Consider the following 13,519-nt stretch of genomic DNA (forward strand, 5'->3'; position numbering starts at 1 on the left):
TATATATATATATATATTAATCAGCTGAAATGTCTCCATCTCCCCTCCCCCCCAAAAAAAAAGTCAATGTCAGTCCTGAAGGAGACAGCCCTATCATGTATTCATTATGGCTGGTAAGTCTTAGTGCCGAAGTGGTGACATGCGAAGGAGCGTGACAAGTAAAGTGCAAGAACTTCTGAAAAAGGGGATCAAATAAATGCTGAGGATGAAGCTCTCCGAATTTTCTTAAGCCATCTAAAAACAAAAAAATAATGTCCAATACTGAAAGTTTGGGAGTGGGGATGGAAACATGGTAGTTGTAGCGGAAGTAGTGGTAGCAGTAGTAGTTGTGGTGGTGGTGGTGGTTGTGGTGGAAGTGATGGTGGTGGTAGTAACAGTGGTAGTGGTGATGATGGTAGCGGTAGTAGTAGTAGTGGTGTTGATGGTAGTAATAGTAGTAGTAATAGTAGTAGCAGTAGGAGTAGTAGTGATAATGGTAGTGGTCGTGGTAGTAGTACTAGAAGTAGTAGTACCAACAACTACTACTCTGTGATCTTACTTTCATCTGTTTTGTTATTTTCTTTCCTCGTGTGTGTTTTTCCTTTCTTCCGTTTCTGTGCAAGAAATTGATGAATGTTATCACCTCTTTATCTGTTCACTGTTTTCCCTTAGCGTTATCTCTTCCTCTTTTTCTCAGTTATTTCTACTTGTCTCATGTGTTGTCTCTTGTCCCCTTTTCTTTTATTTTTATGTTCGTTTTCCTTATCACCTTTCCTCGTCTTCCCTAGTATTTGCTCGAATGTATGTCATTTTTCTTTCTCCTGTTTCTCTCACTGTTTACCTTCGTCTAGTTTCTTATTGTTTATTGTCTTCATTATCTGTCTGAGTGTTTGTCCTCTAATTATCCGCTCTCTCTCCTCCTCCTCTGTCTTTCTCACTTTCTGTTTAAGTGACTCTCCTGCTTATCATGTCTTCCTCGTGATCTCTCCATTGTCTTTCTCCTTTGTAGGCTATACGTCCATTGGCTGGTTAATCGCATAGACAGCAATTGTTCCAACATTTTCTTAAGTTACCCCTTTTTATATTTTCTTTATTATTTTCAACTGCTTCTTATGCTTACTGTAGATGGTACATATATCACGCCCCTCTTCCTCTCCGCCAGGTTATTAGGCTATTGTGTTGCTGGGACGGTTTAGTCATACAAGTCTATCTTTACGTACCAGTCTGTCTTACATCATACGTACACCTCCACATCTACTGTTCACCCACACCAACAGACTGAACCGTACCTGTAACATGAATGCTACCATCAAGCGAGTTTCAAGTAGGGCGCTATTCACGTACCACTCGGTATTTTTACGGAGAGGGACACCTTCACGTGGTGGCACTGATATGACCGGCTGGTGGAACTACCGGGTTATAAAAGCAGTCTTCAGTCCTCTCCCTGTCTCCCGAAAAAAGGATGGTGGACTGTTGGATAGGGACAGTTTCAGTGTGCAGTCCAGTGGGTATACTTTACTCCCAGTCTTTCAAATGTGCAACAGGTCAAATCTGGAATTTTCTTCCTCTCATATTTCCTACTGTCTATGACCTCTAGTCTTTTAAACGCAGTGTGTCCAGGCATCTCGAAACGAACGGATCTCTCTCTCTCTCTCTCTCTCTCTCTCTCTCTTTGAGGGAATAATCTTGCTGTGTTCTGGACTTTGGTTCCTTCTTTCGTGCGTCAAAAAAAAAAAAAAAAAAAAAGAGTGATTTCAGCTACAACAACAACAACAACAACAACAAAAGGAGGAGGACAGAGGAGGAGGGAGAAGGGACACTTAGATAATGAAGACGATGGACAATTACGAGCTGGATATAGACTAGACAACGGGAGAAACAGGAGAAAGGCACAGGGCAAACATAATAGGGAAGAAAAGGAAAGGTGATAACAAAAACAAAAATAGAAACAATAAAGAAAGAGGAACAGAGGCAGCACAAGAGACAAGTAAAAAAAAAAAAGAAAGAAAAAGAGGAAAAGAGGCAGCACGACACAAAAAATAAAGAAAAAGAGGAAAAGAGACAGCACAAGAGACAAGAAAAATAAAGAAAAAAGAGGAAAACAGGCAGCACAAGACACAAAAAAATAAAGAAAAAGAGGAAAAGAGGCAGCACAAGAGACAAGAAGAAAAGTAAGAAAAAGAGGAGAAAAGATAATCCTAAGGAAAAACAGAGGACAGATAAAGAGGTGAAAACATTATCATAGAGAAACGGAAGAAAAGAAAAATACACATGAGGAAAGAAAAAATAATGATTGAGAGAGAGAGAGAGAGAGAGAGAGAGAGAGAGACGAGGAAGAGGTAAAACTCAAGACCTGTACTTTTTAGAGACAGAGGAAAGGACAGAAATACACAAGAGTATAAAGAAAGAGAAAAGATGAGATACAGTAACAAAAAATACTTGACATTAAAAGAATTAAGAGATATAGTCAAAGAACTATAATTTGGAGGCTCAGAGGAAACGCATATCACACACACACACACACAGACAAACACACACACACACACACGCACACACACACACACACACACACACACACACACACACACACACACACACACACACACACACACACACACACGGAGCAAAAAAAGGGCACCCGGAAAGGATAAAGCAACAGGCGCGTAGAGACAGACGAGGTAAGACCCCCCCCCACACACACACAGGTACAAAAAAGAAAAAAAAAACAGCACAAAAGGAAAATGTCAGAAAGACAGCAGAGTTATAACACTCACATATTGTCTTTTAGGAACACAGAAGACAAGAACAGAACACACGTATGAGGCACAGACGAACACATGGGAGAGAGAGAGAGAGAGAGAGAGAGAGAGAGAGAGAGAGAGAGAGAGAGAGAGAGAGAGCACATTGTAAATAGATAATGTGATGGTAGTAGTAGTAGTAGTCGAAGTAGTAGTAGTGGCGGTGCTCGTGATGGTGGAGGTAGTAGTTGTAGAAGTAGTAGGTGCGGTGGTAGTAATAGTGGTTGTGGTGGTAGCAGTAGCAGTAGGTGTGGTGGTAGTAGTAGTAGTAGTAGATTAAGTGGTGATAGTAATAGTAGTAGTAACGGTGATGTTGGCGGTGGTGGTGGTGGTGGCAATAGTAGTGGTAGTAGCAGTAGTAGTAATAGTAGTAGTAGTAGATGTGGCGGTAGTAGTAGTAGTAGTAGTAGTAGTAGTAGTAGTAGTAGTAGTAGGTGTGGTGGTGGTAGTTGTAGTAGTAGTAGTAGTAGTAGTCGTAGTAGGTGTGGTGATGGTGGTAGTCGTAGTAGTAGCAGCCTTGCAGTAGTAGTAGTAGTAGTAGTAGTATAAGTTGCAGTGGTGGTAGTAGTTGTAGTAGATGTATTGGTGGTAGTAATGGTAAAAGTAGTAGTAGTGGTGGTGATGGTGGTTGTGGTGGTGGTAGTAATAGTAGTAGTATTTATGGTGAAATGAGGTGGAAGAGAGAGAGATGGTCCAGGTGCTTGAGAGTGCGAAAGTGGATGTATGTGGATTAACTAAAACTAAATGGTGAGGTAAGAGCGTGAGAGAATGGGAGTATGGATGGGTTATATGCGCAGGAGTAGGTGAGAATGAGAGGGCAAAAGGAGTGTGTATTGTTGTGAGTAACAGATGGAAGAAGAATATAAGAGAGTATGGATCAGTTGGCTCAAGGACTGTGAGAGTAAGACTGAAAATTGGACTACAAATGTGGGCGATCGTGTGCATGTATGAGCCAAAGCAAGATCGTGCAAGTAGAGTGAAAGAAGAGTTCTGGACAAATGTGGAAGTGTGCATGGAAAAGTTTGATGGAATGAGAGTGTGTTTTTGACTGGTGATATGAATGGTAAAGTAAGGAATGTAAAGGTGGTTGGAGTAGTTGGTGAGTGTGGTGTGCCTGTTGCGATAAATGAGAATGGATTGCCTTAGTGGACATTTGTGCTGGGAGGGGGGTTGGAGATAGCCAATACCCTCTTCAGGCACAAAATGATCCACAGGTATACATAGCGAATGATGAGAAGGGTGGATGGTGAACTGAATGAAGGGAAGGCAATGATTGATTATGTGTGTATGGATGAAAGGATGCGAAGATGTGTAATGGATGCAAGTACATATAAAGGTTGGAGAAGTGGACTTTCTGACCACCACCAAGTGTTGGTCAGAATCAAGGTCCAAGTAAAATGAAGAAACAGAAGAATAGAAGGACAGGAGGAAGGAGTAGTTACAAGGAGAGTGGAAAGGTTACAAGAGGATGAGAAAAGGACAGTATGTAAGAGAGAATTGGAGGAATGATTGGGTAAATATGAATTGAAGCAGATGGGGGACGTGGAAAGTGTGTACAAGGTATTCACAGAAGAAATATGTGCAGCATGTGAGGTGGTGTGTGGGGTGAAGAGAAGACGAAAGGGGTGCAAGGAACAGCATGGTGGAATGAAGAGGTGAGACAGGCTGTGGCACAAAGGAAAAAAGGATATATTGAATGGGTGAGAAATAGGGGCATGGAAGAAGTTGAGAGACGGAAGAGAGAGTTATATATAGAGAGGAAGAGAGAGGTGAAAAGATTTGTAAGAGAGAGTAAGAAGAAAGTGGATGAGGAATTTGGAAGGAATTTGAATGTAAGCGGAGGGAATGTAAGAAAATGTTCTGGAAAGAGGTAAAGAGAGTCAGACAGGATGGCAATGAAGTTAGTAGGGGAGTGAAAGATAAAAATGGTAGATTACTAGTTGAGAAGGGAGAAAAAGTGTGCAGATGGAGAGAAAACTTTAAGGAATTGTTGAACATAGAGAATGAAAGTAATGCTAGTATGAGTGGCTGGGGAATGGCTAGGAGATGGAGAGTGGTGAGAAGAGAAGAAGAAATCAGTAGGATGGAAGTTGTGGAAGCAATGAAGAAAGTCAAAATGGGGAAAGCCCCAGGAATTGATGAAGAGTGTGGTGAAATGCTGAAGCATGGGGGAGAGATAATAGTAGAATGGATGTGGAAGATGTGCAGATTGGCCTGGGAGGAAGGTAGAGTCCTGGAGGATTGGAAGTCAGGTATATTTATTCCCTTGTACAAAGGAAAAGGGGAAAAAGAAGTGTGTGGTAATCAGAGGGGCATTTGTCTTCTTAGTGTAATAGGAAAAGTATACGGTAGGATACTTAGTGACAGCATTAAGGAAATAACAGGTGAATTAGATGGAGAAGAACAGGGAGGCTTCAGGAAGGGAAGGGGTTGTGTAGATCAGATTTTTCATTCTTAGGTATTTAGTGGAAAATTTCTAGAGAAAGGAAAGAAGTTGTATGCAGCCTTCATGGATTTGGAGAAAGCATATGACAGGGTGGATAGACAAGGATTGTGGAAAGTATTAAGAATATATGGAGTAGATAGGAAGTTGTTGAATGTTGTGAAGAATATGTATGAGGGTGCTAAGGCTGCAGTGAGTATGGATAGTGAAATGAGTGAGTTTCTATTTGCAGGTTGGTTTGAAACAGGGATGTATCATGTCTCCATGGTTGTTCAATCTGTATATGGGTGGGGTAATAAAAGAGATACAAGGTAGGGCAGTGGATGTTGGAGTGGCCATAATGAGAGAGGGCAGTGTTTGGAAACTCCCTGTACTGTTGTTTGCAGATGATACTGTGTTGTTAAGTGGAGACGAAGGGGAGCTGCAATGCTTGGTAGATGAGTCTGAGAGAGTGTGTAAGAAACGGAATCTAAAGGTGAATGTAGTGAAGAGTAAAGTTATGGTCTTCAGGAGAGGTGAAGTCATTGAATGTACAGTGCGGCTGGAGGATGAGGAAATGGAAAATGTGAGTACGTTTAAGTACTTGGGGAGTGTGATGAGTATGGATGGAAGTTTGGAGGGTGAAGTGCTTGAAAGGGTACAACAAGGAAGATAGGTTGCTGGTTCCTTGAAAGCAGTGATAAGAATCACGGAAGTGAGCATGGAAGTGAAAAAGTTATTACATGATAGTATTGTGATACCAGCCTTAGCGTATAGGAGTGAAGCTTTGACGTTCTTGGAGGGACACAAGTCAAGAGTGAGAGCAGTGGAAATGAGTTATTTGAGAGGAGCCTGTGGAGTAACATGGAGAGACAGACTAACAAATGAGGATGTTAAGGAGCGTTGTGGTGTGGATGTGGATGTGAGAGGAAGCGTTAGGAGAAACAGATTGAGGTAGTTTGGCCATGTGGAGAGGATGGAGAGTGAGAGACTGACAAGGAGAGTGTTTGTGAGTGAGTTGGGGGGGGAGAGAGGGAGGGGAAGGCCAAGGATGAGATGGAGGGATGGAGTGGAGACGTATATGAGAGTGGGGGTATGAACTGGGAGCAGGGCGGTGAAATGGCGGGGGAAAGGGTGACGTGGAGGCGATTTGTTTGTGGCCACCCCGTATGGGATTAAGGCCTCTGGCAATAGATAGATAAATAGATTTGTGGTGGAGGTAGTAGTAGTAGTTGTGGCGATGGTAGTAGTAGTAGATGCAGTGGTGGTAGTAGCAGGAGTAGTAGTATTAATAGTAGTGGTGATGGTGGTGATGGTGGTGTTGGCAGTAGCAATAGTAGTAGTATTAGCAGTTGTGGTGGTAGTATTAGTAGTAGTTGTGGGTGGCGATAGTAGTAGTGGATGTAGTGGTGGTAGTAGCAGTAGTAGATAAAGTGGTGGTAATAGTAGTAGTAGTAATAGTAGTTGAAGCTCCAGGTTCATCTGAACCTGATCCGAGTGGACTGGAGGCCAAAACTGCCCAACTTCACAGTCCACCATCCTCCATTCGGGGGATAGGGAGGGGACTGAGGGACATGAGTATCACCTGGCAGCTCCACCACCCTGTCATATTGATGCCATCAGGTGAAGGCGTCCCTCTCCAGCACCGAGGCATTTCGTAAGGTCAACAACTGTCTGGTAATAAAAAGAATAAATTGGAAAATCCGCGTTGTGTTGAAGACATGTCCAGTATTCCCGTCGGTTAAGGAAGCTCCCTAACACCTTTTCCTAAGCGACTTAAGTTGCCTATGACATCTTTCTGTCTTCCTACATGTCATAAAAATCATACTAATATCGCTATACTCTGCATAGATTACGTGCAAGAGGGTATTTACCAGCCATATCCAAAAATAAATCGCTAAAGAAGAGGTGTTAGGGAGCATCCTTAACCTACGAGAATAAGGGCCTGAAAAAAAAAAAAAAAAGTGTTTAGGACAAGAGAAAGGAATTATTACCCCCTCCCCCTCTGCTGCTTCCTGTAGTCACTGTGGCACGGAAGGAATACGTGGGTAATTTTTATTGCCTTTGCCTCAGGGTTCACAAACACACACACACACACACACACAGTGTAATGTACAGATAGACAGGTAGGTGTATACAGACAGAGAGGTAGATAGATAGACAAATAGACACTCAGTGTAGAGTCACCTTGTGAAGAAGAGGGTAGCACTACATCAAGTGAGTGGATGATGGTCGCCATTACCCATCACCAGGACAACACAGTAAAACCACCTCACCCACATCTTCATTACTCCGCCACGTAATGCTTAAAAGGATGCCATCAATAACTAAATACAAAAATAAAGGACAATATGTTGGGACGGGTTGAAAGGTGGACACAGTGAAAGTACCCATAAACCCTTTTCCACAATGCTCTCTCTCTCTCTCTCTTTCTCTCTCTCTCTCTCTCTCTTCAATGACATACTTGCACACACTGCATGGCTGGGTAATAGTGATGTGGATGGGGATAATTCGAGGGGAGATAAATGTCTTCTTCTGATTAGTTTCTGACAACACAAATCACACCAATTCCCACAATGTCCTCGTTCCAACAATGTCCCAGAACTGATGACGTCACAGAGCAGACAGTTTCTTTGTTTATAATAATCCATTACAAATAGTTAATAATATATATTTTTCATTTTTGGGTGTACTTGTGCTTAAATAATTGATAAACAGTAATGGTATTAAATAGACAGATAAACAGATACATAGAGAGATAGACAGATAGACAGATAGAAAGACAATTAGGCAAACAGACAAACAGACAGTCAAACGGATAGACGGATAAACAGATAGGCTAGCAAATAGATAGAGATATAGATACATAGATAGATAGACAGATACACAGACAGACAGATAGATAGATAGAGAGAGAGAGAGAGAGAGAGAGAGAGAGAGAGAGAGAATGTAAGGACGAATTTTCACACGTACTTTTACTGCCTCCACCTTGTTCCTATGGTTTTTGGCACTGTCCTATTCCTACTAATTTTTCAAAGCATCCATGTTAGATAGTTACAAAATATTTTCTTAGTTATTCATCTTTAAAGTAAATCGTAGTAGTGAATGGATTAATGAAGGCTCTGACTCCTTCCTGTTTATATTTTCCCTTCATAGATGAATGAAATATCGTGGAGAAAATAACAAGAAAGAAGACTCACACCTCAATCACCTTACAACCGCTTAAGACCGAAATTTTGACCCTGCCCTGTGACCTCGACCTTTGACCTATTGTGCTCAGACTTGTGCTACTTAATCCTTGTGTGACCGTCAGCGTCTCCACTAAGTTGGTCAAATTGGATTAAGCTGATCTTGCCCTGTGACCTTCATCTTTTACTTATTAATGTTAGAATCACCTCAACTCTCTCTCTCTCTCTCTCTCTCTCTCTCTCTCTCTCTCTCTCTCTCTCTCAGTCCACCCACAAGTCAGTAACACCTGCGACAGTCAAGCCAGCTCGATTTAGCTTCCATTTGTCTTCCTTTGAGTGACTGCCAGTGTTATCCTTGGATGGTGTGGTGTGGTGTGGTGTGGTACGGCGTGGTGTGGTGTGGTTGTGCTGTGGATGTGGTGTGGATGTAGTGTGGTTGTGCTGTGGATGTGGTGTGGATGTAGTGTGGTTGTGATGTGGTGTGGTGTGGTGTCGTTTGGTTGTGGTTTGGTGTGGTGTGGTGTGGTGTGGTATGGTGTGGTTGTGGTGTGGTGTGTCGTGGTGTGGTGTGGTGTGGATGTAGTGTGGATGTTGTGTGGTTGTGGTGTAGTGTGGTTGTGGTGTGGTGTGGATGTAGTGTGGATGTTGTGTGGTTGTGGTGTGGTGCTGAAATGGTTGTGGTGTGGTGTGGTGTGGTTATGGTGTGGTGTGGTTGTGGTGTGGTGTGGTGTGGTGTGGTTGTGGTTTGGTGTGGTGTGGTTGTGGTGTGGTGTGGTGTGGTGTGGTGTGGTGCAGTGTGGTGTGGTGTGGTTGTAGTATGGTGTGGTGTGGTGTGTTGTGGTTGTGGTGTGGTTTGGTGTGATGTGGTGTGGTGTGGTTGTGCTGTGGATGTGGTGTGGTGTGGTGTGGTGAGGTTTGGTTGTGGTGTGGTGTGGTGAGGTTTGGCTGTGGTGTGGTGTGGTGTGGTTGTGGTGTGCTGTGGTGTGGTGTGGCTGTAGTATGGTGTGGTGCTGATGTGGTTGTGGTGTGGTGTGGTGTGTTGTGGTTGTGGTGTGATGTGGTGTGGTGTGGTGTGGTGTGGTGTGACGTGGTGTGGTGTGGTGTGGATGTAGTGTGGATGTTGTGTGGTTGTGGTGTGGTTGTGGTGTGGTTGTGGTGTGGTGTGGTGTTGTGTGGTATGGTGTGGTGTGGTTGTGGTTTGGTGTGGTGTGGTTGTGGTGTGGTGTGGTGTAGTGTGGTGTGGTGTGGTGTGGTTGTGGTGTGGTGTGGTGTGGTTGTAGTATGGTGTGGCGTGGTGTGTTGTGGTTGTGGTGTGGTGTGGTGTGGATGTAGTGTGGATGTTGTGTGGTTGTGGTGTGGTGTGGTGTGGTGTGGTTGTGGTGTGGTGTGGTGTGGTTGTGGTTTGGTGTGGTGTGGTTGTGGTGTGGTGTGGTGTGGTGTGGTGCAGTGTGGTGTGGTGTGGTTGTAGTATGGTGTGGTGTGGTGTGTTGTGGTTGTAGTGTGGTGTGGTGTGGTGTGGTGTGGTTGTGCTGTGGATGTGGTGTGGTGTGGTGTGGTGTGGTGTGGTGTGGTGTGGTGTGGTGAGGTTTGGTTGTGGTGTGGTGTGGTGTGGTGTGGTGTGGTTGTGGTGTGGTGTGGCTGTAATATGGTGTGGTTGTGGTGTGGTGTGGTGTGGTGTGTTGTGGTTGTGGTGTGGTGTGGTGTGGTGAGGTGTGGTTGTGTGGATGTGGTGTGGGTGTAGCGTGGATGTTGTGTGGTTGTCGTGTGGTGTGGTGTGACGTGGTTGTAGTGTGGTGTGGTGTGGTGTGGTGTGGTTGTGCTGTGGATGTGGTGTGGATGTAGTGTGAATGTTGTGTGATTGTGGTGTGGTGTGGTGTGGTTGTGGTGTGGTTTGGTTGTGGTGTGGTGTGGCTGTAATATGGTGTGGTGTGGTGTGGTTGTGGTGTGGTGTGGCTGTAATATGGTGAGGTGTGATGTTGTGGTTGTGGTGTGGTGTGGTGTGGTGTGTTGTGGTTGTGGTGTGGTGTGGTGTGGTGAGGTGTGGTTGTGTGGATGTGGTGTGGGTGTAGCGTGGATGTTGTGTGGTTGTCGTGTGGTGTGGTGTGACGTGGTTGTAGTGTGGTGTGGTGTGGTGTGGTGTGGTTGTGCTGTGGATGTGGTGTGGATGTAGTGTGAATGTTGTGTGATTGTGGTGTGGTGTGGTGTGGTTGTGGTGTGGTTTGGTTGTGGTGTGGTGTGGCTGTAGTATGGTGTGGTGTGGTGTGGTGTGGCTGCAGTATGGTGTGGCGTGGTTGTGACTGTGGCTGGCCAGCCTTACGGGAAGCGGCGGTGTTAGGAATCTATGGGAAGAACGTTTTGGAGCAGCTGCTTACCTGCCGTCGACGAGTCTGCTCGGATTGGGCTAAGCAACAACACCAAGAACTGCAACAACTCTGACATGACTTGACCACGTTAATCAGGAGAGTGTACGTGAGTGAGGTGAAGGGGTGGAAGGGGAGAGGGAGACCGAGGGTGGTGTGGAGGGATGGGGTGAGAAGTATATGATAGAGAAGTTGTTGAGTTGAAGAAAGGACAGCCTGTTGCCGGAGGGCCAGGTGATTTGGAGGCGATTCATTTGTGGCTACCCTCTACTGGGTTAAGGCGTTTGGAAATAGGTAGACAGATAGATAAACAGATAGGTAGATAGATTGATAGATAGATAGAGAAAAATAGATTGGTAGTCAGATAGATAAATACAGAAGATGGATAGACAGATAGACAAATAGGCAAATAGACAGATAGAGAGATAGATAGATAGTTACATACATACATACGTACAGACGTCGGAATAAGTTGGTTTCCTTTTCCGTGTTTGTAACACTGCTCGATTGAGAGGTATCCCCTCCCCCTCCCTTCCTCATGGTCCCACACTCCCACCCAACCCCCCCACTTTTCTCTCCGCCCCATGACTCCACCCGGTACCCTCCATACTCTTGCTCACAGCCAGCTTGGGGTTTCTGTACTTCAAGCACCTCTCTAATTACGTGTAGTCCGAACAACTAATAAAGGAATAGTACAGTACATATCATAAACCAAGTTAGAAGATTCACTACACACACACACACACACACACAGAAATAAATCTGCTGTGATTAAATATTGCGGTAGTAGACACCTCTTTTACACACACACACACACACACACACACACACACACACACACACACACAAACGCACAGAGAGAGAGAGAGAGAGAGAGAGAGAGAGAATTAGTCTTGTGATTAAATGTTACGGTAGTAGACACCTCTGACATACATACATACACACACACACACACACACACACACACACACAGAATAAGTCTGCTGTGATTAAATGTTGCGATAGTAGAAACCTCTTTTACACACACACACACACACACACACACACACACACACACACACACACACACACACACACACACACACACACACACACACACAGATAGAGAGAGAGAGAGAGAGAGAGAGAGAGAGAGAGAGAGAGAAAGAGGAGTTACAAGGAAAAGTTAGGATCTAAATAACTATGCAGCCCATACCGTGGAGATACTTCTTATTTGCCTGGGAATGCATATCCAATTCACATTTATTCTAGTGTAAGATCCTGCCGATGTATCCCTTAAACTTCTCTACTGTAATGTTAACAACGTCCATGTTGAGTCAGTTCCACATGTGGAGCTGATCTTGCACGTGAAAAAGTTTTCACGTAATTCTGCCGGTAATTTTTGTCATTTACAGCTCCCAACCATGGTTGTGTGCCGAGTCCGTGTTAAGAGTAAGCAACTTTCTATGTAATGATTGTGAAACCCAGGGGCGTACCTAGAGATTTAGGGGCCCGGGGGGTTAGGTTCATTTTGGGGCCCCCTCCAGGAGGGGGGCCCCGCAAAGAACCTAACCCCCCTAATTCTCAAAACTTATCTAATATCTCAGCCGGGATTGTCGGGATGATAAACATATATATTTTTAAATATTAATAAAAAAACTTATGAATTTTTAAGTTTTTTTTTGGGCCCCCCTCAATTGGGGGCCCGGGGGGCAGTTTCAAACAGCCCCCCTCGCCCCCCCCCTCAGGTACGACGCCACTGGTGAAACCCATTCAGATTTTAAACACTGTAATGAGCTGACCCCGTTGTCTACGAGTTTCTACTAAAAAAGTCCCACAGCCCTCAGGCGAAACTGATACCTTAGTCTCCTGAACTCTTTTTAAGTCCATGTGTGTCGACCAAAATTCCACAGTAACTGAGGAAGTGGCCGTATTAAGGAGATATAGACTGTGAGAACAATCTCTTTATTCCTAGAGAGAGAGAGAGAGAGAGAGAGAGAGAGAGAGAGAGAGAGAGAGAGACTTGGAATGACAAGAACAATCAGGAGAAATAATTATAAAAAAAAGTGGGTGAGAGGAGAAACAAGCTGAGAAGAGGAAAACACGCTGGCGAAAAAATGGAACAATGTTATAGAAGTGACGCAGGGACGGAAGCGCACACACACACACACACACCCACTTTCTGAACATTTGTCGACCTGTCTGTGTATTGCCCCTCCCCCTCCCTCTCTCTCTCTCTCTGGATCCTTTGTCTCATCCCCAGTTTCCTTTTCCCTCCTTTCCCTCTTTATAGCAATCTGCTCAGTCCCTACCTTCCTCCCTCTTTTTCCTTTCCTTCGTCTCTCTTCCCCTGTGTCACTCCCTCCTTACCTCACTCTTCTTTCTCCCTCCCTGTGTCATAACTTTGTCTTACTTTTTACATCCGTTACATGTGTTATCTTTTTTTTTTCATTACTCTCTCCTTATTTCTTTACTTGTACTAAATCCATTTCCTTCACTGCTTTCTTCCCCAGTAATAACTGCGTGCTCATTTTTCTCTTTTCTTTCTCCGTCTCTCCCTGTCACCCGAAATCTCTTCTTCCACTCCGCTCTTGCCACTGTCTTTCCCTCCCTTCCTTCCTCCCTGGCCCTTCCCTTGTCTTCCCTTCTTAACATCCCCTTCCTTTTTCTTGCCGTAAAAATTAACCTATTTTCTTCCCACCCTTAATCTCTACTTTCCGCAAATTTTTCTAATTTCTCTGTTTCTCTCCCTCCCCTTTTACATGAATGTCATTCGTTTTACTCAGCCTCAAT

The 13,519-nt window shown here is 44.3% G+C and overlaps 1 protein-coding gene across 1 annotated transcript in view; it reads right to left on the bottom strand.

Moving 5' to 3' along the window:
- LOC145394757 (uncharacterized) overlaps nt 1-10,826 on the bottom strand; it is a 101,836-nt gene extending 91,010 nt beyond the window's left edge. The window contains exon 1 of the mRNA XM_080268537.1: nt 10,760-10,826. Within this exon, the coding sequence (XP_080124663.1) occupies nt 10,760-10,826 (67 nt within the window). The remainder of the gene's footprint in view (nt 1-10,759) is intronic.
- Between the last annotated feature and the right edge of the window lie 2,693 nt (nt 10,827-13,519).

The sequence above is a fragment of the Coenobita brevimanus genome, chromosome 28 (genome assembly GCF_032717465.1).
Source record: "Coenobita brevimanus isolate Jiangsu-jjx chromosome 28, ASM3271746v2, whole genome shotgun sequence".
In the NCBI taxonomy this organism is placed as follows: Eukaryota; Metazoa; Arthropoda; class Malacostraca; order Decapoda; family Coenobitidae; genus Coenobita; species Coenobita brevimanus.